This window comes from Natator depressus, chromosome 7 (assembly GCF_965152275.1).
Source record: "Natator depressus isolate rNatDep1 chromosome 7, rNatDep2.hap1, whole genome shotgun sequence".
NCBI classification, from domain to species: domain Eukaryota; kingdom Metazoa; phylum Chordata; order Testudines; family Cheloniidae; genus Natator; species Natator depressus.
In genome coordinates, this window is record NC_134240.1 from 5,779,739 (window position 1) to 5,803,526 (window position 23,788).

The window sequence follows — 23,788 nt, forward strand, 5'->3', positions numbered from 1 at the left end:
CTCACTGCACAGATTGCAGCACTGCGGATCTACCAGTAAGTGTAGACCAGCCTTAAGTGAAGGGTCCCAGCTAGGTATTAAGGGGGGAATCCTTCCCTGGCTTCCAAGGGCAGGGAGGGCACCCTGACAGTGGACCTGGTGCGTGAGGTTCCACTGGGGGTCCTCCATTGAGAAGGTTGTGCAGGCGATGGACTCTGGCTCTCTGCACACATGGAGTACAGCTCTATGCCCCAATACAAAGGAGAAGTTGCATCGGAGCTAGGAATCTTTCCTATGCAAATCCCACCCACCCCCATCTTCCTTGCTGTGGTGGGGACTTAATACACATGCAAAATTGTAGGTTGCCGCAGCAAGTGTGGAACTGGCGGAAGAAAGATTCCTTCCCCAATGCACCTCTCAGCGATATGACGTGCGCACAGGACTGAATTCTCTTCCCTAGGATTGGGACAATCACTGAGCCATGGAGCATTCATGGCTGTGTAGAATAGGTGCTGTCTGTTTCTGTCCTACACAAGTTTTTTGCAGATCATATAGTAGTGTTTAACACAGAGATTGAAGTCCCTTTATCTGAGGAATTATTGAGTAGATCTGGGCAATATTTTGTGTGCGCGCCACGTAATTGGCTGAAAAATGCAGCTGAGGGACGATCGAAAGTGTTCGTGAATTCGGATTGAATTTGGTGAATAGTTTTGGCTGCAAAAAATGGGGGGAAAAATCAAAATAGTCAAAACATTTTGACTTTTCATTCCAAAATGATATTTTGTTTAGAAATTGAGCTAGATTTAACTTAAAAAAAGGGGGGGGGGGAGGGAACACTCCTGAAAATGAAACAAAACGTTTCATTTTGGGTTGGACAAAATTTTTGTTTTTATTTCAGTGAGAAACATTTTTAAATGGTCATTTTGGATTGACCTGAAGCAATTCCCCCCATCTGGATTTTGTTGGTGTGGCCACTGAACCAACGTATCCGTCATTTGCCCAGTTCTATTACCGATATGTCGGCCTTGCTGGGTCCTCACAGACTGCTCCGAGATTCAGCCAGGTTGCAGCTGGAGAGCATAAAAGCATTGTCTCCCCAAGCCTGAGACAAATTCACGTGTGTGAAAGAGAATCTCACCTTTGATGGCAATTCTCTCTCCATACAGAAGGTTCACACAGTGGTAAGGGGAAAAAAATAGTTTGGAAATAAATGGGTTTTCAACTTAGAGCAAATGTGCCAGGAAATGAAAGTTTATACCAAAGAATATGACAAATCCTTGGTGTTAACCAACTTCAGAAGCTGTCGCAGTTCTCTATGTTTAGTCTATTGTTTAGCTGTTTACTGTACCCTTAATGGGTGCTATCTATCAATTCACAGCTGAATAGGGAGTCTAATTTAATGGTTACAGGGACTGTGAGGCAGGAATCACGTGTTCTATTCTTGGTTCTGCCACACGAAAGTGAAGAGTTTCAACAACATCCATTAATTTGGGGGGGCCAAACCGAGATACCTGGGGCCTGATTTTCAGAAGCGCAGCAGTCTCGTTGAAAACTTTGTTTTTCTGGAAAAATGGCATTTTTGATTAAACAAAAAAATCTTTCAGGGAAAGCTTCTGCTTTCTGTGGAAAACTTCAGCTTTTAATTGAAAAACCTAAAACATATCGGTTTTCTTTTTCTTTCTGACAAAAAGTCAGAATTATCCACAGACTCTCCCCCGGCCCATTTTCCAAACAGCTCTAGTGCAAAACACCCGCAAGTCTGTGATGTCAATGAGAACAGTGAGTATTCAGCACTTCTGAAAAGCAGGCCCTAAGTGACTGTCTATTTGTTCTGTGTTTGTACAGAGCTAGCACAGTGGGGTCCAGGTCCATAACTTGGGCTTGTAGGCATCAGGTAATACTAATAAATACTAATAATAATGAAGGAGAATTCAAGATGGGTATCCCAAATAAGTAGAGATGTCTGAAAAATTTGTTCTTTCTAAGTCTCTGTCTGCTTAACTGTGAAATGGGTATAATGTCATTTGTCGGCACACAGTGAATCATTGTACTTTTAATTCATCGTGTGTAAAATACAGATGGAAGATGCTATGTAAGGACCTAATTCAAAACCCACAGAAATGAATGGGAGTCTTTCCACTGACTTTTGCGGCTCTGGGGGAGGCCCGAAATGCATATAAGATTTGATTACACCACAGAATCATGTTGTAGCGTAACCCAAATAATTTTTTTTTACTGTTAACTATTTTTAATTACTACATTATTCAGTACTTTTGCCACATACAACACAAAAATTCAGTTTTGTGTTATTTCTCTTTGTAACAACCTCCTTCATCTGTAGCTATTTTAGCAAGCACTGTTATAATTCATAGTCTCTCGAGGAGGCTAAATTAGATTTCACTCTGAATTAATCTGTGTTCATCTCTCCTCTGTGACTTGTGTCCAGTTTGAATTAGATTTACTGTGAAGGAATTTACAAGATCTCAGGCCAAATCCTAATAAAAAGTTAACCCACATCACAGACCCCAAGATACAACCTGGACCAGTAACAGACCGTAATGGAATAGAAAGGCATTGTAGGGTGGGACTCAGGAATACTGGCAAGGCAAGGGGAGTAGCTCCAACAGGTCTAGTCTTGCTTTTAAGGAGGTCTCTCTCTCTCAAATTTACAAAACAAGCGAGGAAAACAAGACAAAATGAAAGATATTGGTCTTTATACTCATCGTTCTTTTCCCAAAGTATTTGAGTCTCATCTTCCCCCATCCACCTCAAAAAGTAGATCAAACAATATACATTTTAAAGAAGATATTTACTAGCAAAAAAGCTAATAAGTATTTTGGAAATTAACAGCTCCTTCAAGAGAAAAGAAATCCTTGTAAAATGAAACTAGGAAAAAAATTCTTTAAAGTTGAGCCAACTCTATTCAATTAATTGAGGGAAATAATTACATTAGTACACAAATGCTTGTATGTTTTCCAGTCTTATTAGTTCTGGGGGTGTTTTCAGTTTAATTCCTCAGTTTAGAAGTTTAACCTTCAAACTCTGAATAAATGATAACTTCAGATTCCTTGGGTGAATGTATTTACTTCTAGTGACTAAGTATGCAGAACCTCTTTCCGAAAGAAAAGGTTGCACACACTGCAGGGATTCAGTTGTTTGTTTGACAAAGACATTCCATGGGCAAGGAATTGGGAGCAGCATCGGCTGTCCTTTTGCCTTGAGCTGCTGCAGCAAAGTGGGGCTCAGCCATTATTTTCCGCCCATGACAAACTCTGGATGGTATCTGAAAATCTGAGATTGCGTGTTTAGAACTATAATCTGCATCAGCTGTTCTAAAAAATAATCGCTCTCATGTTTCTCCAGCCACATTCCAGTGAGACCCTCTTATTTACTTATTTCTCATTAAAATGTCAGTCTGGGATCTGATTACTCAAATTGCCAAAATAAAGCCCTTTTTACAGTTCAGACTATTCCTCTGCCTCAGTTTCATTGGGAGCATTGTAGCAACAACCATCCGAAATACAATTCCACATCATAAATAACTTTTTAATATTTAAAAGCTTTATTGCTCTTAAAACATAACACAGGGATACTGATCTCCCTCTTTGTTTTCCATCCAGATAGCTGCATGGTCTTCATTACTGCAATCTCCAAGCCTTCAATACCAAAACCACAACTCTCTAACTCAGGGGCTACAGGAGAACTTGTTTAGCTGTGAGAAAGTAACAATATTCTAGTATCAGGACAACACAACTAAAAGAGATGTGATCACATGGGTAGTGTGTGACATAGTTGGTATTTCCAACATCTCAGCTTCAACCCAGCCAGTCCCTAATGCTGTTCTTAGTATGTGATGCATGTTGCCAAAGCTGCAAGATCATTAGTGCAAGAAGCTTAAGTATCTGGGTTTGGTTGATATCAACACTGCACATGGGTTTTAAACAGCTCCCAGGCTTCTCTTTTGAAGGTGTTGTGCAGGTTTCCTTTGAGGACAAGGACTGAGAGATCAGATTTGGAGCGATCGCTTTGTGAAAAGTGGTAACTCATGGACAATAGGGTGTTTTTGTCATTTATCATTTTTCTGTGTGAGTTCATTCGAGAGCATAGTGTTTTTCTGGTTTCACCCACATAGTTGTTATTGGGGCATTTAGCGCACTGGATGAGATACACCACAGGTTGTGATTGGCATGCATAGGAACTGTGGATCTTGAAAGATCTGTTGTGGGGGGTATTGATCATCGTACCAGTGGAAAGATTATGTCTGCATGTTTTGCATCTGTTGTTCTGGCAGGGTCTGGTACAACTTTGCGTTGGTCTGTCCCGGTCTGTGGGGAGCTTGCTTCTGATGGTGAGGTTCACTCATGTGCTTAAAGTCAAACACATGCTCAAGTGCTTCCTTGGATCATGGCCAGCGCACTCAGAACTTTGCAGGATCTAGCCCTATGCAAACTAAAAGCATTAGGTATATAACTGGGTGTGGATTTGCAGCATATTGTTCAATCAGGAGTTACTGAGAGGCACATATTTATATCCCGCACAGAGCTCTGTGCGAAATCCATGAATGTCAGCAGTCAGTCAGGGAGTAGGATGCATTGAAGTCCACCGGTGACAGCGGGATAAGTCGTCACGTCTTACCTGTGAGTAATCAGGGACCAGGAAGGGACTCATGAGAGAGCTAGCATTGCTGCAGGATTTGCTTATGCAGCAGAGAGCTCCTGGTTCTACAGTCTTATCTGGGAACATAGGAAATTCTTATCCCTCCTCACTGTAAGTGAATGGATCATGTCGGCATGCAGAGCTGTTTACATAATGAGGTGCGGGGCCGTTTCTGCTGGTACATGTGTGTGTATGTGAAATCCACTTGTGGCCTCATCTCATGACCCTCTGTGTGAGAGCTTGAAAACGAACATTGGCTTAAGTGGGAAGAATGCAGCAAACAGTTTAAACAAGTCTGCACTGGCTTGAACTAGCAGAGCTGCTTCTGCAACTCATCTGGCAGAGCACTTAAAACTCGGGGATCCAGGTTCTAGTCCCTCTCTGACTTCTCCCTGAAGACTAGCTTATTAAATGGCATTTTTACAAGATGGTTCATGGACTTTAATAGTGCGTGTTTAAAACGGACATACCTCTAAAGAAATGAACACTGTTTTCTTGCTGTAGTTGGTGTTTATATTTATATGATTCAGACTGGGCTAAATTAAAAAAAATACCTCCAGAATTTTGCATGTGCCCTTATTTACATGTCCATGGAACAGAATTCTACAACTTCGATACATGAAAATTACAGCATCTGCAAACTTAGAGGAAGGGTTAAAATCTCTCTGAAAATTTGGCCCATCATGTATCATATAATATTCATGGGGAAACAATATATTTCAACAAACAACCTTTGTATTAAGTCAACACATATACAGCTAGTCAGATACCACAGACAGATGACTAGTACTTACTATTCGTAGTAGTCGTACTACAGTAATGTCTAGGTTCCCCTCCGTGAGATCGAGGCCCATGTGCTAGGCACTGTACATACACATAGTAAGAGAGAGACCCTGCCCTGAAGGGCTAACAAGCTCAACAGACAAGACAGAAAGGAGGTATTTATATCCTCCATTTTACAGATGAAGAGCTAAGGAGCAGAGATTAAATGACTGGTTTACGGTCACACAGAGAGTCTGTGTCAGAGTCAGGAGTTGAACCCAGATCTCAACTCCCCGATCCAATGGCTTAACCAGAAGACCACCCCTTCCCTTACCTGATTTCTGTCCAGGGCTGGGGCTGGACACTATAATTAAATCCAAACTAGGAAGGCAAAACATTTCGTGAGTGCAATTATTTTTCTAGTTTAATACATGAAGACTGGATTTTGGCGTGAGCCTCTGGAATCTCTCCACTTAATTTCCTCCCTAAACATTCCATACTGGGCTGAACCATTGTTCCGGCTCAGAGAGACAGAGTGTGTATGTGGGGGGTAAGAGGACATGCACAGGGGGGTGAACTAGATTTGGCTAACAAGTGTGGAAATGGACCTAGCGATAAACACACAGAGAACAAATAAAAACTCATGTAAAATTGGGGAGCGACCACAAACAATCTGACTAGCTAATGGAGCCTAGCGGCGATCACGCAGGAAGAATTAATAAATCTCTTTGGCAGGAAAGAAATTATATTAAAAGAATCCTTGTATGTTTGTTAGTATTTAAAACCACATTAATCCATATTATAATTGAGGAACACCAAGGTGTGCATATAATCCCATGCCTCCGGCGCTGGAAATCATTCTGTCTTTGATTTTAAGCCTCACGGTACAAGACAGGTGTACTCGTGTAAGGTGTATCGTAGATGAAAATCCTAGGTGGGATGAGAACGTCATCACCCTATAAGTCTAGATGCACCCTCAAGGGCCCTTAGACACTGGGGCTTTAAAATTCTGGAGGTCTAATGGCAAAGCACAGGTAGATCTGAATTGTCTGGATGTACATCACAGGCCAGATTCTCAGCTACTGTAAAATCAGAGGCCCTTTCTCCCCCATCAAGATACCCAGGACTGCAGAGAGGGTGGCTTAGGAGCAAATGGGGACCCCTCAATATACCAATTTATACTAGCTGAGGATCTGGCTCTTTTTATGGGGATTGCTCAGAACTCTTGTTGGCAAATCAGAATTCTGCCACGTTTCTTAGTCAGTCATTATCCGGCAGTGTTGTTCCTGTTGTCTTTCCAGTCATATGTAAAGGGACAGAGACAGGTGAAAAAAATTAGAGTTAAAAAATCCCTTTGTTACCAATGACCCCAAACACTTTTCGCTGGTTTTACTTCTTCAACGTCTCTTGGCATGGATGGCAGCCGTCGATGAGTCAGTTTCAATGGTGTTCTACTCACAATCACACTCAGTTTCTCATGCTCTAGCAGAGCTCTGCAAGGCTTGGTTTGCAAACATTCTTTAAGCAAGCTGACTTCATTGGCATTGCAGGAAAAGAATGAAATTGTGGAAAAATATCTACTAGGGTTAGCTGTTGTAAAAGCCTGGGAGGGAGACGAGAAGGGGACAAAACCTCAACGTAGCCTTACAATGACCCTTTAAGATCACTTGTAAAAATGATTAGCAGTTGTTTTATGCTGGGATCTACCAACTCACTGCATCAAAACCCCTCCTAACAGCGCTAAAATCCCAGGAGCCACCAAGAATTGGGATAATCATTTACTGCAGGTACCGTAATTGGCATGTTTAGAAATCCACCGGAGAGCGCCAACTGAGAATTCGTTCGTATTTACAGTACATGCAGTAGCATATAACACTTGGAGCCACACTGTAACATGCAAGGCTAGCGGATGTTGCATGCTGAAATAAAGCTCCAGTACAACGTTAGACTGAACACTGTGGGATGTGACAATTTTAATTTCCCTGTCCTTGATATTCCCCTGCTTCTCACCTCTGCTGTCCAGTACACATACACTTCCAGTTTCAAAACATGCGAACTGCTTCAGATTGAGTTTAAAGAAAAGAAAAATAAATGGAGAACTATTAGCATCTGGTTTCTGATGTAATAGTTTATACAAACAAGCTGATTAACTCTGTGATAGTACAAGTCAGGGAAGGGAACTTCCACAAGAATCAAGCTGCACCAGCCATTTCCATCAGCTAAAGAGAATCAAATTGATCCCACTGAACAATGGGTCGGATTCTCTGCCTTATGATTACATTCAGCGAAGCAGAGAGAGGCAGGCACCATGAACAGGATTACTGGTCCCTGATTCCCAGCACAGCCCCACAGCAGGTTAGAGGATGAGACAATAAAACATATAGAGACATATAGAGACAATAAAACATATGCCAATTAAAACAAATCTATGAATCTAGAGCAGTGTGAGGCTACTCTAATCTGTGCCAGCTGGCAAAGGGCCCTGAGGGAACATCTGTCAGAACACAGCATGCCCTGGCCACTTCTACTGTCTGCCACTAACACATCCGCTGCATCAGGGGCTGTAGCGAGGGTGACCCGGTTACACTGGCCTTTTCTCTGTTGGGAACACTCCAACAATGTGCAATCTTCAGCTAGGGGATGGGGTCTGTTCCTTTTGCACTACCTGAGCAATGCACAGGTAGCAAAGCAAGGCAGAGCATCTAAAAATACATTTTCCTTCTCCTGTTCGCAAAGCTGCAATAGCTGACAACTTTAATTTAGTGAGTAAGTCTGTGAATTTGACTAAAGCTATAGAAGACCCTTGGCTGTTCTTTGCCCTACCGTTTAACGGCTAGACTAGCTACTGCTGTAGCTTGAGGGTATTATAAACTAGGCCTCCTTCGTATACGTCGAGCCAAAGATACAGAACAGAAGCCACTGAATGTATTAACTATTGAATAGATTCTCTGTGACAGCTGCTCATTTCACACCACGTTGCAATGCTCTCAAGGCCAAGATTGCAGTGTTTGTTGTAGACGAAATTGGTCTCATGACCCTTCGCACTATTAATATTACCGTAGATCATATTTTTATAACTTTTAAGGGACTTGTCCTGAGCAATTGTACTATCAACAAAAGAGATTACATTATTTTGCTATATAAAGGGGGTTTGAGTCTGGGAATGACAGGAAACCCAACTGGAGGTTATGGGGCAGTTGAAAGAGAGGACCACTAACTACTATCATTTGTTCAACTTACAGAACATGCCCATCACACCCCCATATCTCATATTATCGAGGCACAGTACAGATGCCATCATTAAGATGGTGTAAAGCTTTTGGCTTTAACGGGGCTTTTAAATATCTCTGTAGCTCAGTATATACAACATTTCTGAAAAATATGAACCACCACTGATGCCGCTTTGAATTTCAAAAGCCTTTGGGAGAGCAAACAAGTGCTCCTGTAACAAGCTATAAACCTGCAAAAATCCCTCCTAGAAATGAAGTCAGGATGTTAAACCTTGATCTAAATTTCTCTAGCTAGCAAACCACAGCCCCTGGGAACTCCAACCCTCCCACTCTTCCCCCATAGTGTCCAACAATATAGAAACTACACATTTACAATTTTAAATGTATGCCCTTAATCGGACATACCCGCAGGGAGCCATGCGAAGGTTTAGCTAGCAGAGCACCAGCTCCAGCCAAGACTTTGGCTGCTGATACTGTCTCCCACGTTTCCTGAGTCAGCAGAGAGTGCTGGTCTGTAATTCCAATTTACTCGTCTCTATTGGCTTTTTAATACTGAGATGCAAAACACATACAAAAGTAACGAACTGTGGATGAGCCTTCCCTATAATGGTCCATCCCTAACAATTCCACATACCCCTCACAGGCATGTGTGTGTTTCCTTCACCTAAGAGATAAATTCCTTTCCAAGAAAAAAGACATTTTCAGATAATCTTATAAATCAGATGCTCATAGAGGCCTTGATCCATTGAAGTCAAATGGGCTTTGGATCAGGTCCATGAAGCAATTTCTTCCATGCCAATGTTCCAGTCTTTTGAAATTGGGACTTAAGAGCCTTTCTGTCATCTGAGATCAATCTTTTTCCACAGCTGAGGCCAAAGGATAGCCATTTTGTACAAGACTTTGTAGTCTCATGCATTGAACACCATCATTTAGCTAATATGGTTTTAACCCAGCTGATGAACACAATTCTTATAGCATTATTTATAAAATTCTTGACCGCAAATTTCTATTACTGTTAAATAATGTGTGTCAAGTTACCAACTTGATTCTTACATGGTCAGCACGCATTATTTTCAAATTGACCATATTTGAACAAGTGGGCAAGAAGCCAACCCATTTTTGTCTGACTGCACTGACTCTCCTTTAGCTATACTTGTGGCACCTTAGAGATGCATCCGATGAAGTGAGCTGTAGCTCACGAAAGCTCATGCTCAGATAAATTGGTTAGTCTCTAAGGTGCCACAAGTCCTCCTTTTCTTTTTGCGAATACAGACTAACACAGCTGTTACTCTGAAACTTAGCTATACTTAAACCTCTAGTTATAGACTTCTTGGACTATCAGAATTCTGTAATGATATATCGAAGCTGTCAAAACCTGCTACTGTATTTGTGGACAAGGGATTTCTGAATTGGTCATACATGGGGATGTGACCTCATATTCATTCATAATTTCATCTACTGATGCCAAAGGAAAATGGAACCACTTTTTTTCTTGTAGACCTTAGATCTACTGTGGGAATTAAACAGAAAAAGGAAACATGGACAGAAGCAGTAGTTTAAACTAATTGGTCATCAGTGATGGATATTGGCCACCTTCTCCTCTGATAGCCTTCAAAGACTCTTAGTAAATTATTGTGTCTTACTGAGATGGAAGCTGTGTCTTACTGAGATGGAAGCTCTGTCTTCCAAGCATATCAAGAAACATATCCCCCTAGTCTTCCAGGGGATTATTTCCTAATGTACTCAGACTTTTTTTTTTAAAAAAGAGATTTTAGTAGAGTTGAAAACGGAAGAAAAACTCCCTCCAGCAGCACATCAGAGAAGTGCTATAGAAAAGTAACAAAAAACATGGAAACAGTCACTGTCTGCAAATCCATATTTCAGTAGATTTACTCAAGATTCACAGAAGTGAATCCAGACCAGAATGTGGCCCAATAGCTAGTTTAATGGCTGCCTTAGGCCTATGCAGTTGCATAAGACATAGTGCTTCCAGGGACCCCACATCATGTATACACACCTGACTTATCAGCCAGGAAGCCATGTGGCTGGCTGCAATTATGTACGACTCCCGTACCAGTGAGTTGCTGCAGAGACTGAATCTTCTCACTGAGCAACCCCAGTTCTGCCTGTTGGTAATTGTGCTTCACTCCACTTCCTGATCCATTTAGGGGGAATCGCCCAATGGTTTGGAACGTCACGAATGGACTGGGGCCAGAAGTGGGATTCAGGGCCGAGTAGACAGGAGGCTGCAGGATGGGGGAAGCAACGGGTATCATGTGTGTGGACTTAATTATGGCAGCAGGCCAGGGTCCCACTTGTTGCTTTTCCTAGGGAGACTGCAAAGTCTAGTACTGGCCTAGTTTTTCCACAGTATAGATGAGTCAGACCATAAGGCTGTGCCCTTAGAGGCCCATCAGAAATAGGATGGGTCCCAAAATGGCTCCTGGCTAAGATCAGCAGAAAGTCTTTAAGCATCCATCTTAGCAACAGTGATTCAGGTTCACAGCACTAGACTTTGTTCGTTCACAGTACTTATTCTGTCTGTGTCATCTCCGTGGTGATTACAGCCAGACCTAGAGTTGCACATTTGTTCGTCTGAGGATCAAATAAGGTGGACCGAGAACCGTAACTAGAAAGTTAATATTCATGTCAAGGAGCAAAGTGACCTCAGAGAGAAGCATAAGCTAGAAACTAATAGATTAAAATGGATTAACCTGGGCGGTAATTCAGACTTTCAACATCCCCGGCAGCATTTTTAGATTACTCGCTTTAAAAGATCCTAAACCAATGCTCCATGCACATGCGTTATTTCTCAGGATGTGCCTGCAGTCAAAGCATCTTGGAAATACAACGAGCATCCATGCAAGGGGCTGACCTCCATGTTCTTTTGGAGTATGTGCCACCATTATATTGGAATTTGGGTTCTTTTGACTCTAAATGTGTGTCCTCCGAGTCTCGGGGAAGGCACAAAGGAAATCTCTCACTTGTGAAAGCTGAAAGAAAGGAATGTTAAATCTGAACTAGCCCAGCTAGAAGAAAGAAAAGGAGGACTTGTGGCACCTTAGAGACTAACCAATTTATTTGAGCATAAGCTTTCGTGAGCTACAGCTCACTTCATCGGATGTACTCCTTTTCTTTTTGCGAATACAGACTAACACGGCTGCTAGCCCAGCTAGATGGCAATAGATGAAACGTAAGGTGCCAAGGAGTTTAAAGCAGGGATTGAGCATTGCTGTAATGCTCGCAGAGACAAGAAGGAAAAATGCAACTGGATTTTCTCCAGTCCGACAGATAATATTTACAGCCTGTGGGTGCCAAAATATTTCAGGAAATGCCGAAGACTTTCGGAATAAAGCTAGGGAAAACAGAATTTTTAAAGACAGCTAATACAAGACTAAGAATATAGGCTTCCCACCCTATTTCAGCCTCCTTACATGATTTCAAAACGATCACCATAGCAATTATCAAGGCTAACCTCATTTCACAATCTCCTCTGGAAATGAAGCTTTAAGTCTAAAATGTAAAAGCTCAGCATAAAGGCTAAACAAATCAAGTAAACTGCAAGTAATCAAAATAAATGAACATTTTACCCTGACAACATACTGGGATAAATCCACCCTATTAATTTCCTATCTAGAAATATACAACCTTCATTTTAGTCATTTGAGTGACTTTACCCGGTGAGTTATAGATAGTATGCCTGAGAAACCAAACCCATATGGGGAAAGTATGAGCATTTGTCCAGATCTTTAGAAGTGCTGGGCACTCGCATGTTCCTTTGGTCTTAATGCAGGAAGTCACACGATTACTTTGGTTCCTTATGTGTCATGATGTATAGACTCCGTTTTTCTTAAAGAGGAGACATTAGAGAAAACAGCTACAATGACACTCCCCTCCGCCACCCCAAAAAGGGCAGGTTCCACTTGGGGTGACCAGATAGGAAGTGTAAAAAAATCGGGACAGGGGATAGGGGATAATAGGTGCCTATATAAGAAAAAGCCTCCAAAATTGGGACTGTCTCTATAAAATCAGGACTTCTGGTCACCCTAGTTCCACACAGCACAAGTCCCAGCTTTGTCTCACTTGTTTACCTAGGCCACAAGTATCTGAACACTATACAGCACACAGAGACCATCTAGTGGCTGAATAACATACTGCAAGTAAACATCTCCCACTCAACACCACTGAATATCAGGCTAATTGTTTCTAAAGGAGAGTTTTAAAGTACATTTTAAAGCAAAGGTTTTACCTGTTCTGGTTTCAGCCCTGGAGGCACCCATGCATACTCTTCCAAGGCACAGCCTGAGTCATCATCAGATGTGGAATTCCTCTGAAAGTCAAACATGAGCTTGGTCACAGTCTTCTCCATCTCCAGAGGCATAACTGTTACAAAGTGCTCTTCTTGTGGGCACTTACAGTGAAGGCAAATCTTCCTGCAAATTGTGAAGAAACAAATCCAACTGTGAGTTTCATTTTGAAGAAGAAACAATCTGAGTGATTGCTGCCAATCAGCAAAGCTCAGATCCCAAACTATAAACACACACTCATTGGCAGCATGCCCCTGGCAATAAGCCAATTCATCCAGAGCAGTTTTCTAATTCAGTATTTATGTCTTTCCTGGGGGAAAAAAGTCCAGACTTGCTCAAACAACCCCAGAGAGTCAAGGACTGTATCAGATTGTTAAAGGTAGTGGGAGACAGAATTGTTTCCTCCTTTATGCTGAGAAATAAACTTCCACAGGGCTAATAAATAGGTGTAGAGACAGATTCTCAGCTAGTTTACACTGGCAGACCTGCAGTGACTTCAGATTGACACCAGCTGAGGACCTGTCCTGTCCTATTAAATATGTAAAATGTCAGGTGAAATGGAAAGATGGGAATGAAAAGTTCCTTTACCATTCTAACAGCATAAATTAGCTTTAAAATGGCATAAAACATATTATAATCTAAGCATGTTAAATGAAAGGATGCTATGAAACACAATCCCACTGCAGTAGTCTCTCTTTCAATTACTTAGATTGTAAGGTCTTCAGGGCAAGAATCACGTTATATGCGTTTACACAGCACCTTGCACAATGGGGCTCCAATGCCTGACTGAGACCACCAGGTGCTACTGCAATACAAATAACTAGTCACATAACAACCTAACAGTTGCCATTCAGACACACACTAGTTTAATTCATCGTGAGTGTCACCTTTTTTTAGCTCAGTAAGCCTGTTCTCGCATCATTAAAGTCAAGGAGAGATTTTCCATGGTCTTGAATGGGAGCAGCAGGAAGCGCTAGGGAAAGGCCAAGAAGATACATAGTACAACCCCGTTTACCTGAACTGCTTCAAGGACATGAATCACATTCAGTGAATGGAGTGATGGGAGACCGTGTAACCAGGGAGGTTGCTGGGTATGATTCACACTGGGGGACTGGAATTCGGAGAAGAGGGAGTGGAGCTGGGATAAACTGGGTTGTTATGGGCGGTATGGGAAGATACAATGCTTTTCTGTAACGTGGCCCATCAGTGTGTGCTTTTCGTTTAATGTGTAAGACTCTGTGCTCACTTGCACTATTGACTTCAGCTATGATTTACACTACTGCAGCAGAGGGCAGATTCAAGCCTGCTATCTGTTACTCAGAAAACGATGAGGCAATACAGAAAACAAGGGAAGGAATGGGTTTACAGATTGCTGGTTTCTTTTGCTAGAATTTACAGCCAAGGAAAACCTGAAAGCAGGAACAGGTAGACTCTGTGGCCTTTTTTTCCCAAACTTCCTTATTTCATTTTAGCCATTGCTTCAAAGACAGCTAAGAATATTAGCAGTCTGATCCAGTTTTAGTCTAAATTTCCACTGAGCCCTTCCACAACACAAAAAATGCACTCTAGCAAAAGTCAAGAGGCTCCGTTAAGTCAAGCCAGGGAGATCTGCCAGATTTTCCCATTTCCTACTTTTCATCAGATCTAAAATACACACCGACCAAATGCACAGAATGCGTCTGGCTTGCATCCAGTCCATCAAAGGGGCTCAGTACAGCCTGTGGCTGTTACCTTAAAAAGTAATCAAGGCACAATTTCTTGTGAATACTTTAATTAATCAGCTACTGTGGAAAAGCAGAGCAGTTGGTTTCACAACTGTTTCCATCACATTTTATGATATGATTACAAGCAGCTCAACATGCAACAATGTGGTGGGAATAAATAATGTTTTTAGAGGCTAAGACTTAGCATTTCAGAATTTGATATGTATTCTAGCAGGGTTTAGTTCTGTTTTACAAAATTTAATTATCAGGATAGGAATCACGTTCTTCCAGCCAGCCAACACCACAATATTTAAAGCATTGGGAACGAACAAAATAAACTCCAATATCAGGGGCAAAATGAAGACAATGGTGAAGGCAGAGAAGAGAACCAGAACATATAGCAGCTCTCTCATTGACTGAATTCCTGGAGGTGTCTCTCAACAGAAGAGCAGTTAAAAGGAAAGAGCTTGTATTATAATCAGCAGATATTAAAGTAGCAGTAAAGTAAGCACCGTGGAAATGGGCTTTACAATCTCTCCCCATACTGCTCATGTCATAAACATTGTCACTGTTCAGCCAATTGGTTATTACTAGTAGTAGGCTCTGATGCTACTTTTAATATTTTATATTCTTCCAGTTTACGTGTCACGGTCACCTCTCACCAGGGGCCTGATCCTACTCCCACTGAAATCAACAGCAATGCTCCCCCCATACACGTCAGTGGGAGTCGGCGCAGGCCCCAGTGTGAATGTTTAGACTGTTTTTCACTGTGGGCTTCTAATCACATCCATTCCGGAGGAACTGGAGTAGCTCACCCTGAAACCAGAACACTGTCATAGATCGGTCCGCCTTTTACACAAGGCGCAGGATCGTGTAACTGTGACATCGTACGGACAGCAAGATTTTTGAAAGTACAAACATTGTAACATTAAAAAAAAACCCCAATCCATATTCACCCCAGTCCAGCGACAGGGACACAATATTGAATGGTACTTAACTGCCAAGAACGTGACTAAAGTTTTCAGTTGTTATTAAATGAGGTGAACTGGGCATTGATGATGATTGTTTTAAAAAAATGAGATGCGGCAGCACAAAAAGATAAATGGTCAGTCAGAATCCTTGCTTTATCCTACCTTGAGTCTCATCACATCACTGATACCATGTCTATATACAACTCGGCTTGTGAGGAAAAAATCCAGGAAGCTTGTTCATACATAGCTTTGCTTCCTACAAATTTCAGTTATTAATTATTATTATGATATTTGTATTACTCGAGCACTCAGAAGCCCTAGTGCTGGACCTGCACCCCATTGTGCTAAGTGCTGTACAAATGCAGAACAAAAGGATGGTCCCCACTGCTGTTACCATACGTGTACATGTTCACCCATTAAGGGATCCCGGCCGCAGACCTTCACTCTTACAGAGAGGACTCAGTTTATCCTGGGTGCAACTACACTAGATGAATTTGTCCCTTCCCTTAGGGACGCTGTTCATTTCACACTGTAGTCTGTGTATTAAAAATAATCTATGAAGGGAGGATGTTTGGTCTCCCAATTACTGTGGGTCTGTGCAATCTCCTAGCAGGAAAACATCTGTATGTATAAAGAATGGTTCATATAATCAGAGGAGTTGGAGAGGCAAAGATTAAATAGCTTATCTAGTTCATCTCCCCAGCCATGTGGAATTGTTCTGGACACTGAGCCGTCTAAGGCTTTGTCCATCTCAGTGTTGAATGTCTGAGAGGATGGGACCTCTGTCACTTCTCTGGGAAGATTTTACAGATGTCAAGATATTGCCATCAGGGAGCTGAAGTTTCTACCTTTCCTCTCATTACACCATCCTAAACAACCCCACTCTCCAGTCACTGACTCACTAGCATCTTGTCAACCAGTACACAATGATCAGTCAGACTGGGCTGCAGCCCTATCATTTTGTATAGAATGCCCTTGGGTCTGGTATTGCTGAACCATTACAATTTACTGTGTGACCATTTAATTGAAAGCTGAGAAAATAATATTTCTGAAAACTTTATTTTATGAATGTTGGGATCTGATGTTTCATGACGGCGAAATGCAACACCTTATGGGTACCTTTCTTTACTAAAATATAACCCCCATTTGTTCTCTATATAGGTAGACATATTTATCATTGTTTTATGAGTTTCTAGCCCAATTCAATTAAAAAATAATCTCCCTTAATGCAAATCTGATAGAAATGTGAAGATTCCAAACTTCACCTCTGAGAGATGAAACTGATGGGGCAAAGGCATATCAATGATTGGTGCAATAAGCAGGTACACCTATGTATTGTAGGTGTATCTAATTATGCAGAAAGATGACGAAAATGACAAGACAGTGCCAGTATTATATTTGAAAGGCAAAAGGGACCCGATTCTGACTCTGGTTTCACACCGGTGTAATTCCAGTGACATCAATGGAGTTAGTTCTCATTTGATCAGAGTCTGGCCCCATGAATGCTCACCTCTGTATACAGTATCACTAACACCACGTCCTTGCAAACCAAAGCAATTGGAACACTCACTGACAGTAGCAAAGATGGTATTTAGCCAGTTGTACATATGAGGTAAGAATATGAGAGTCTGGACAAGCTCGAGGTTCTTAGCTAGCATGCCAAATACATTACCATATAAAGAGTAAGACAGAGCAGGTATAGCCACATATTTCACTGCGGGGTAAACCCATTAACTTCATTTTGTCCAGCTGGCAGCACTGACTCAACGATAGTGATGTTTTGATTAAGAAAGACTTTTATCTTTAAAGTTCTGGGCAGAGCATAACTTTTCCACATATGCAGAGGAACCCAAGGCTGTCTGAGGAAACAGTTCGTGCATTTGCTAAGGAGAAGAAAATTAAGCCAATCACTCAGCATCTTTCTAGAAATCTCATCTTCATTCCAAAGCAAGCCTTTTTGGTGTCAGTCTTTTAATAGTAGGGGTCTAATTCTGCCCTGGAATACACACATACAATCCCCACTGATGGCAGTGGTGGGGGGTTGCCAAATTGTGTTAGGGAAATGCTTGCCCTATGGTAATTTATATGATGTTAGAAGCTCATAAGTAGCTATTCTAACATGCTTTTTAATTTCAGAGATGCCTTTGGGAGACAAGTTCAACATGGCCAACCTCAAGCATTCAGAAACCATGAGTCAGCCCCCCCAAATCATGAGATTACCTTAGAAATCATGCGAGTTTTTAAAAAATAATAATTTGGGGTTCTTTTTATTTACTTTCTGTTTGGGTTTTTTCGAGCCTTTCAGTTTCACCTTTTCAGGTTTTTCTGCACAACCCTGAGGACTAGAACTTTTTTTCTTCAAATGATAGCAGAGATCCTCATGGAAACACCTGACTCCAGGAAGTGGGGCTTTAAGAGAAAGATATCATAAGACTTGCAATAAAATCATGGGTGTTGGCAGTGCTGCGAATTCAAGAATGGGTGTGGGACCAACTGATGCAGGGGATTCAGGGAAATCTCAGGGTTTGAAAAATATTAATAGCTTGTGAAAGGGGAATAAAGAAAAGAGGAAGCAGGATGCCGACTGCTCGGCTACTGAAGCTTGAGCTACAGAACAGCCTTGGTATTGCTATTCTATAAGGAGCTACACACTTGTTTGCCTTGCAGCAGGCCCAAAAAGGAGGGAGGTAAATAGGGAGAAAATACCATTTCCCGGTTTCATATTTTGTTGGAAAGAAGCCCTTGTTGAATTGACTTCACATGGTACCAAGATGTAACCTCCCTAAACGCAGTGAAAAATTTGTTCTACCCGGGGTCAACAATTCATTTGACGAAGTTACAGGATGGAGGCATTTTATTTTCAACATCTGTCTTTCTGTTGTTTTCCTGGTATAACTGCTGCTGCACTCTGCAGAGAAGGGACTAAACTCTGTTCTCAGTTACATCAACACTCTCCCCGCTGGCCACAATGGAATAGCTGAACAGAATCTGGCCCGTGGGCTTCAAATTAAAGGGGACCTACTTGCCTCTCAGAAAAATAATCAACATTCATACAGTTACTGCACTGCAAGAATAGCTCAGACTGGCCTGTGGAGAACAAAGGCTCAGTGCAAGCTCTCTTGATAAGCCACGCTAACCCCACCACATTGTTGTACAGCTCGGCTGCCCCACGAAGATTACTGCAACAGTGAGCTGATGAGAACAAGAAGAGTAGAATTTGTAGCAACGATGGGCCCAATCGACAGAGTTTGGGAGCTGGATCCAAGCTCAGGGTTTGCAGCCAGGTTCCCAGTTTCTGGCGCATCTGTGTTTCTCAATGGCTTCACTGATCTTTTGTTATATGTTTGTACAGCATTTAGCACCATGAGGCAGGCCTCCATCTCCACTGGAGCCTTCGGGGGCAGTGTTCTAACAGCAGCAGGGGAAAGATAATATAGGTGGAAGGTGCTTATCAGTACTAGGGAGTTATTAAGAGGATTGTAAACAGGCATGGTGCTTCATACAACATACAGTGAGACAGGATCTTTGCTCCCAAGAACCTGCAATGCCTTTTAATTGGATGAGCATAGGGCAGCACCTGCCACTCAAATGACAGAGGGGCAGAGAAGAGATTCATGAAAGGGGTGAGCTTGAAGGTGGGATGTGAAGAAGAGGCCACTTTACAAAACCCCTCCTAACTCGCGCACTAGAGTTTGCCAGTGTGACTTCTCCCTGGACGGTGCAAATGTCGAGGGAAACCTGGTGGTGAAAATGAATCACCTGATTGTGCCAAATTCTGTACTGCGCAGCTCAGGGCAACAGGATTTTATACCTCTTCCTGGCCTGTCATTATAGCAACCCTAGTAGCTCCTGCTGTGCTGAAAACCTTCTATTCTGCCCTGTCCTGGTTTAAAACCTTAATTTCCTGGCCAAAGTTATTTTCAAGGCACCATCCACCAGTTTTGTCATTTCTGGTAGCCTACTGCATAGTCACTGAATCACTACTAGCTCCAATGGTAGCTTCTTTCATTTCTTTAGCGTTATTACAGAGATGGTGAGCAACTGAGTTTGGGAGTGAAAAATGTCTAAAAGGGAAGTATTCCCAGATCTGGTCTCTTTGATATTTCATTAACGTGAGCTGCAAAACAAAGACTGAGGTAAGCCCAGATTTATGGGCCAGATGATCCTACCAACCAGGCTGATGCATTCTGGGATATGTCCAATAACCAAATGGCAGCTAGAGGGTTTTGGAGATGGGGAAACTAATTTTGACCATATTAGTTAAAATTGATTTCTGTGTTGGATTCCTTCTTGTCTCCAACACACAGCCTCTGATCACTAGAGGCATTCAGCATAGAAATCTGTCCTTAACTCAGGTTTCTCTTTGCAGGTCACCTTTAATGAAATATCAAAGATCCCAGCTGTGGAACGTGCCACTCTCTTTAGATCTTTTTCACTCCTGTATTCTGTTGTTTACCATCTTTAATTAAGGAACAGCTGTGAATGTGTAATGATTGCAAGCAGGCCCCCGCTAGCCACGTTTTTCCATCTCCTGCATTATCGTAATGACATGTTGCAACGATTCTGCAGCCATAAATCCATAAAGCTACACGACACTCTGGTGAACAGATCTGCGATTATCCTACGTGTGCCATGATTAGCTGCTGGGGTCAATGGAGATCGACCCTTGTCCTGTAACCCTTGCCAGCACTCCTTGCCATGTCAGACCCTTATTACAATACCCATTCTGCAGACTGCTAAACTGAGACCTGAACGATAAAGCATGTGACTTGCTTAAGGCAATATCAGTCCAAGCCAGGAATAAAAGTCAGGGTCCCTCTGTTCTAGCCATTACGGGGGACCGCAAACCTCCTCACGGTTGTTACATTTCTGCAAGTGGAATCCTGTAGTACTTCACAAAGCAGAGGAGAGGTGTGGGGGCAGCAGGCTGACACCTAGTGGATACAGTAGGGCATACGCATTCTATATTTTGACTCCAGCCTTCAGTAAATCCTACCGCACTGGATCACCCTATGCATGGAATGTACGAGTCTGATCTTGTCTAAAATGGAAGCAGCAGCAACAATCAAGGCAAGATTTATTGTCAAGGCAGAGATGCTAACATCAGTCAGGCTGGAAAAGGGACAGATCAGGAACACTCAGCATTCCTGGCATTGCTTCTCCTTCCTCTGTTGTCTCTTGTGGGACTGAATTCAGTAAATCGTATCAGACAGAAACTTCATTACCAGGAGAACGTGCAGCAATTTCCTGACTCGTAGCACAAGCTACTGGCTTTGCTCCTATTTGATTCATAGTGTAAGGAGAAGAGACGGTTGTGCCATCTGTTTAATAAAGGATCTGCATACATTTGTGCGCATATTAATGTGTGAGATTTTGTAATCCCTTTAAAGCCAATTCTCTGGTTTCTGAACAAAAATTACAGCTGAGTTCCAATCAACTACATTTTGCAAAATTAGTGCGGTGCTTTTTTGCGTCTAGGCTGCTTGACATATGCATGAGTTCATGATCTTTTGCAGTATTGGACAATGATTTTGATTGTCAGGAAACTCTGAGCCATGTTACATTAGTCAGTGTACCATGAAAGATTACTGGAAAGCTGCCTGATCCAACACACATTTCTCAGGCATAGTTTCTTAGGGTCCAGTTCTGTTACCCCTCCTGCTGAACACGATTATGGAACCATTAGGGGAGCTAATCAGGAATTAGGAGGGATGGTGTCCTCAGCATGTGTCCATCTCTTCTGACCCTGCCAGGAGAAGGAATAATTCACTGAGGCTAAAAAATTAACATAAATTAGCTGTTGTATAGCACTTGCAGCCACAGCATTTTACAAAGCAGAGTAATCATCACTCTCTACTTTTCCACATGGGGAAACTGAGGCACGGAGAAGGACCGTGACTTCCCCAAGGTCACACAGCACACCAGTGACAGAGCAAGAAAGAGCAACCCTGTTTCCTGACTCCCACTCCTAGACCATGCTGCTCTAAAGTATGGATGATTGCAACACAGATGAGGACTAAGTGGCTAAGACAAGTCTGAAATGTTGTGTTGGGGTGGATAATACAGCTGGGAGAAACATCCATGTTTATGTCAACACCCCAGCTATCTCTGCAGATCCTGGTAGCAGCAGTTGCAGTCCTTGGCATGAAGGTTGAATTCTTTTTTTCCTGATGTGGCCCTCGCTGTAGTTACCCATGTCTTTGTCACCTTGAGATTAGGTTACCACAACGAGCCTTCCTGGAGGCTATGCCTTCAAGCTATTCAGAAATCACGGCCAATTATAGAATGCGGCAGTCCGCTGGCTAAGGAGCCTTTCAGCAGACAGCACATTACACTGGCTACCACTTGATTTCCAAGGGAAGTTTAAGGTGTTGGTTTGAACTGAAGAGCTCTAAATGGCTCTGCTTTAGAGGCTGCCTCTCTCCCTGTGTGAAACTACGGTATTGCCTTCCTCCAAGGTGCTGTGATGTCCCGGGTCTTGAACCCAGGCCTAGGAAGTCCCAGACGGCTGCCACAGCCTGGCATCCACACAATGGCTACTGAAACCAGATGACCTGGAAAGCTACCAGGGCTATAGCCCCAACCACGGGTGCTCTGATTGGAGGATCACCCGGCTCCCGCAATTGGTCCATCTATGCTATTTAAGCCAGGAGGAGGAACAGGAAGTTTGTCTGAGTAACTGGGTGGTTTCCTGTTGTGGCTGCATTGGACCCTGCTTGTGCCTGACTACTGCTCCCAACCCTGTTACTGGTTCCTGCTCGGTTCCTGCCTTACCCCCGCCTTTGCTCCTGTTCCCACCACGCTCCTGCTCCATGCTTGATCCTTGCCTCCAATCCTCAGTGACCAGTCCTGGCTCTAACCCTGGTGTCCAACTACTGACCCTTGACTCTGGCTTGACCCTTGGCTCCAACCCTTAGCTTTGTTTCCTGGTTCCGACTCTTGGCTTGAGCCCTAGCTCTAGTAACTGGCAGTTGACTCTGGGGCTGACCCTTGGCTTCGTTCCTCACCCTGGATGCCTGTTCCACCCACTAGACCTGACTCCTGCTCTGACCAGTAGGCAAGACTACCTACATCCTAGTCCCTAACAGATGCTCCAGCTACTAGCCCTCCTGAATTAAATGAGAGAGGGCTGAGGACAAAGTCGTTGGGCTTTGGAACTCACATCTCTTTGTAGGTCCAGTGCTGGATATGGCGCATGCTGCAAGCCCTGTCTGTGGTTTCTGAGCTGCAGCTGGTTCTGTTCTAATGTCCTTTTCAACAAGGATTTTATTATTGTCTGTCTTGTAACATTGCACCCGGATATTGACAGGAGCAACCGAGAAACCTCTAAATAAACCGATGTAAGGGATGTTCTGCTGGGGTTAGTACCTCACTCCATATGTCTTTGTTTAAGCAACTTGAGTAATATTAAAAAACAACCACCACCCTTTGGGTTGTGCCCAGTGAAATTTCCTGTCTGTAGCCTGGCCTGGCTGCATAGAAATGATCTGTCAAATATGGAGGTCTAAAGTTGCAACAGTTTATGGCAGAGAGACTGAGGAAGATTCATACATAAGACCTACCAGGAGAGCAAAACAAAAATCAATGTATGGCATTTAAGAGATTAGCATAGCCAACCTGAGGCCAGATCCCACACTGTGGTCACCATAAAGTACAAAGGTGCTCCTCAGTACCCTTCTGGAACGAAAGATTCTGAAGTATCAGGGACTGACACAGAAATGCCAAGAAAGGAGCTGGGTGGTGGCAGGTTGCCCAGTGGAAACACAGTGCCAAGAATTACCATTGCAGTTGCTCTTGACACTGCAGACAGAGGGATTTTGAATATTGCTGCATTAACCCTGCAGTTGTGGATGGCAACAGGTTTCACAACTGAACCTGGCAGTTCAATCCACAGAGCTGAAAGCAAACCATCCCCTGGATATTGACATAGAATCATACAATATCAGGGTTGGAAGGGACCTCAGAAGGTCATCTAGTCCAACCCCCTGCTCAAAGTAGGACCTAATCCACAACTAAATCATCCCAGCCAGGCTTTGTTAAGCCTGACCTTAAAAACCTCTAAGGAAGGAGATCCTACCACTTTCCTAGGTAACGCATTCCAGTGCTTCACCACCTTCGTAGTGAAAAAGTTTTTCCTAATATCCAACCTAAACCTCCCCCACTGTAACTTGAGATCATTA

General features: G+C 42.7%; 1 protein-coding gene across 3 annotated transcripts in view; it reads right to left on the reverse strand.

Annotated features, from left to right (window-relative positions):
- PRICKLE2 (prickle planar cell polarity protein 2) overlaps nucleotides 1-23,788 on the reverse strand; it is a 186,247-nt gene that overhangs the window by 41,764 nt on the left and 120,695 nt on the right. For all 3 annotated transcript variants that reach the window (XM_074957395.1, XM_074957397.1, XM_074957396.1), the window contains one exon: nucleotides 12,877-13,060. In XM_074957395.1, coding sequence (XP_074813496.1) covers nucleotides 12,877-13,060 — 184 coding nt within the window. The remainder of the gene's footprint in view (nucleotides 1-12,876; nucleotides 13,061-23,788) is intronic.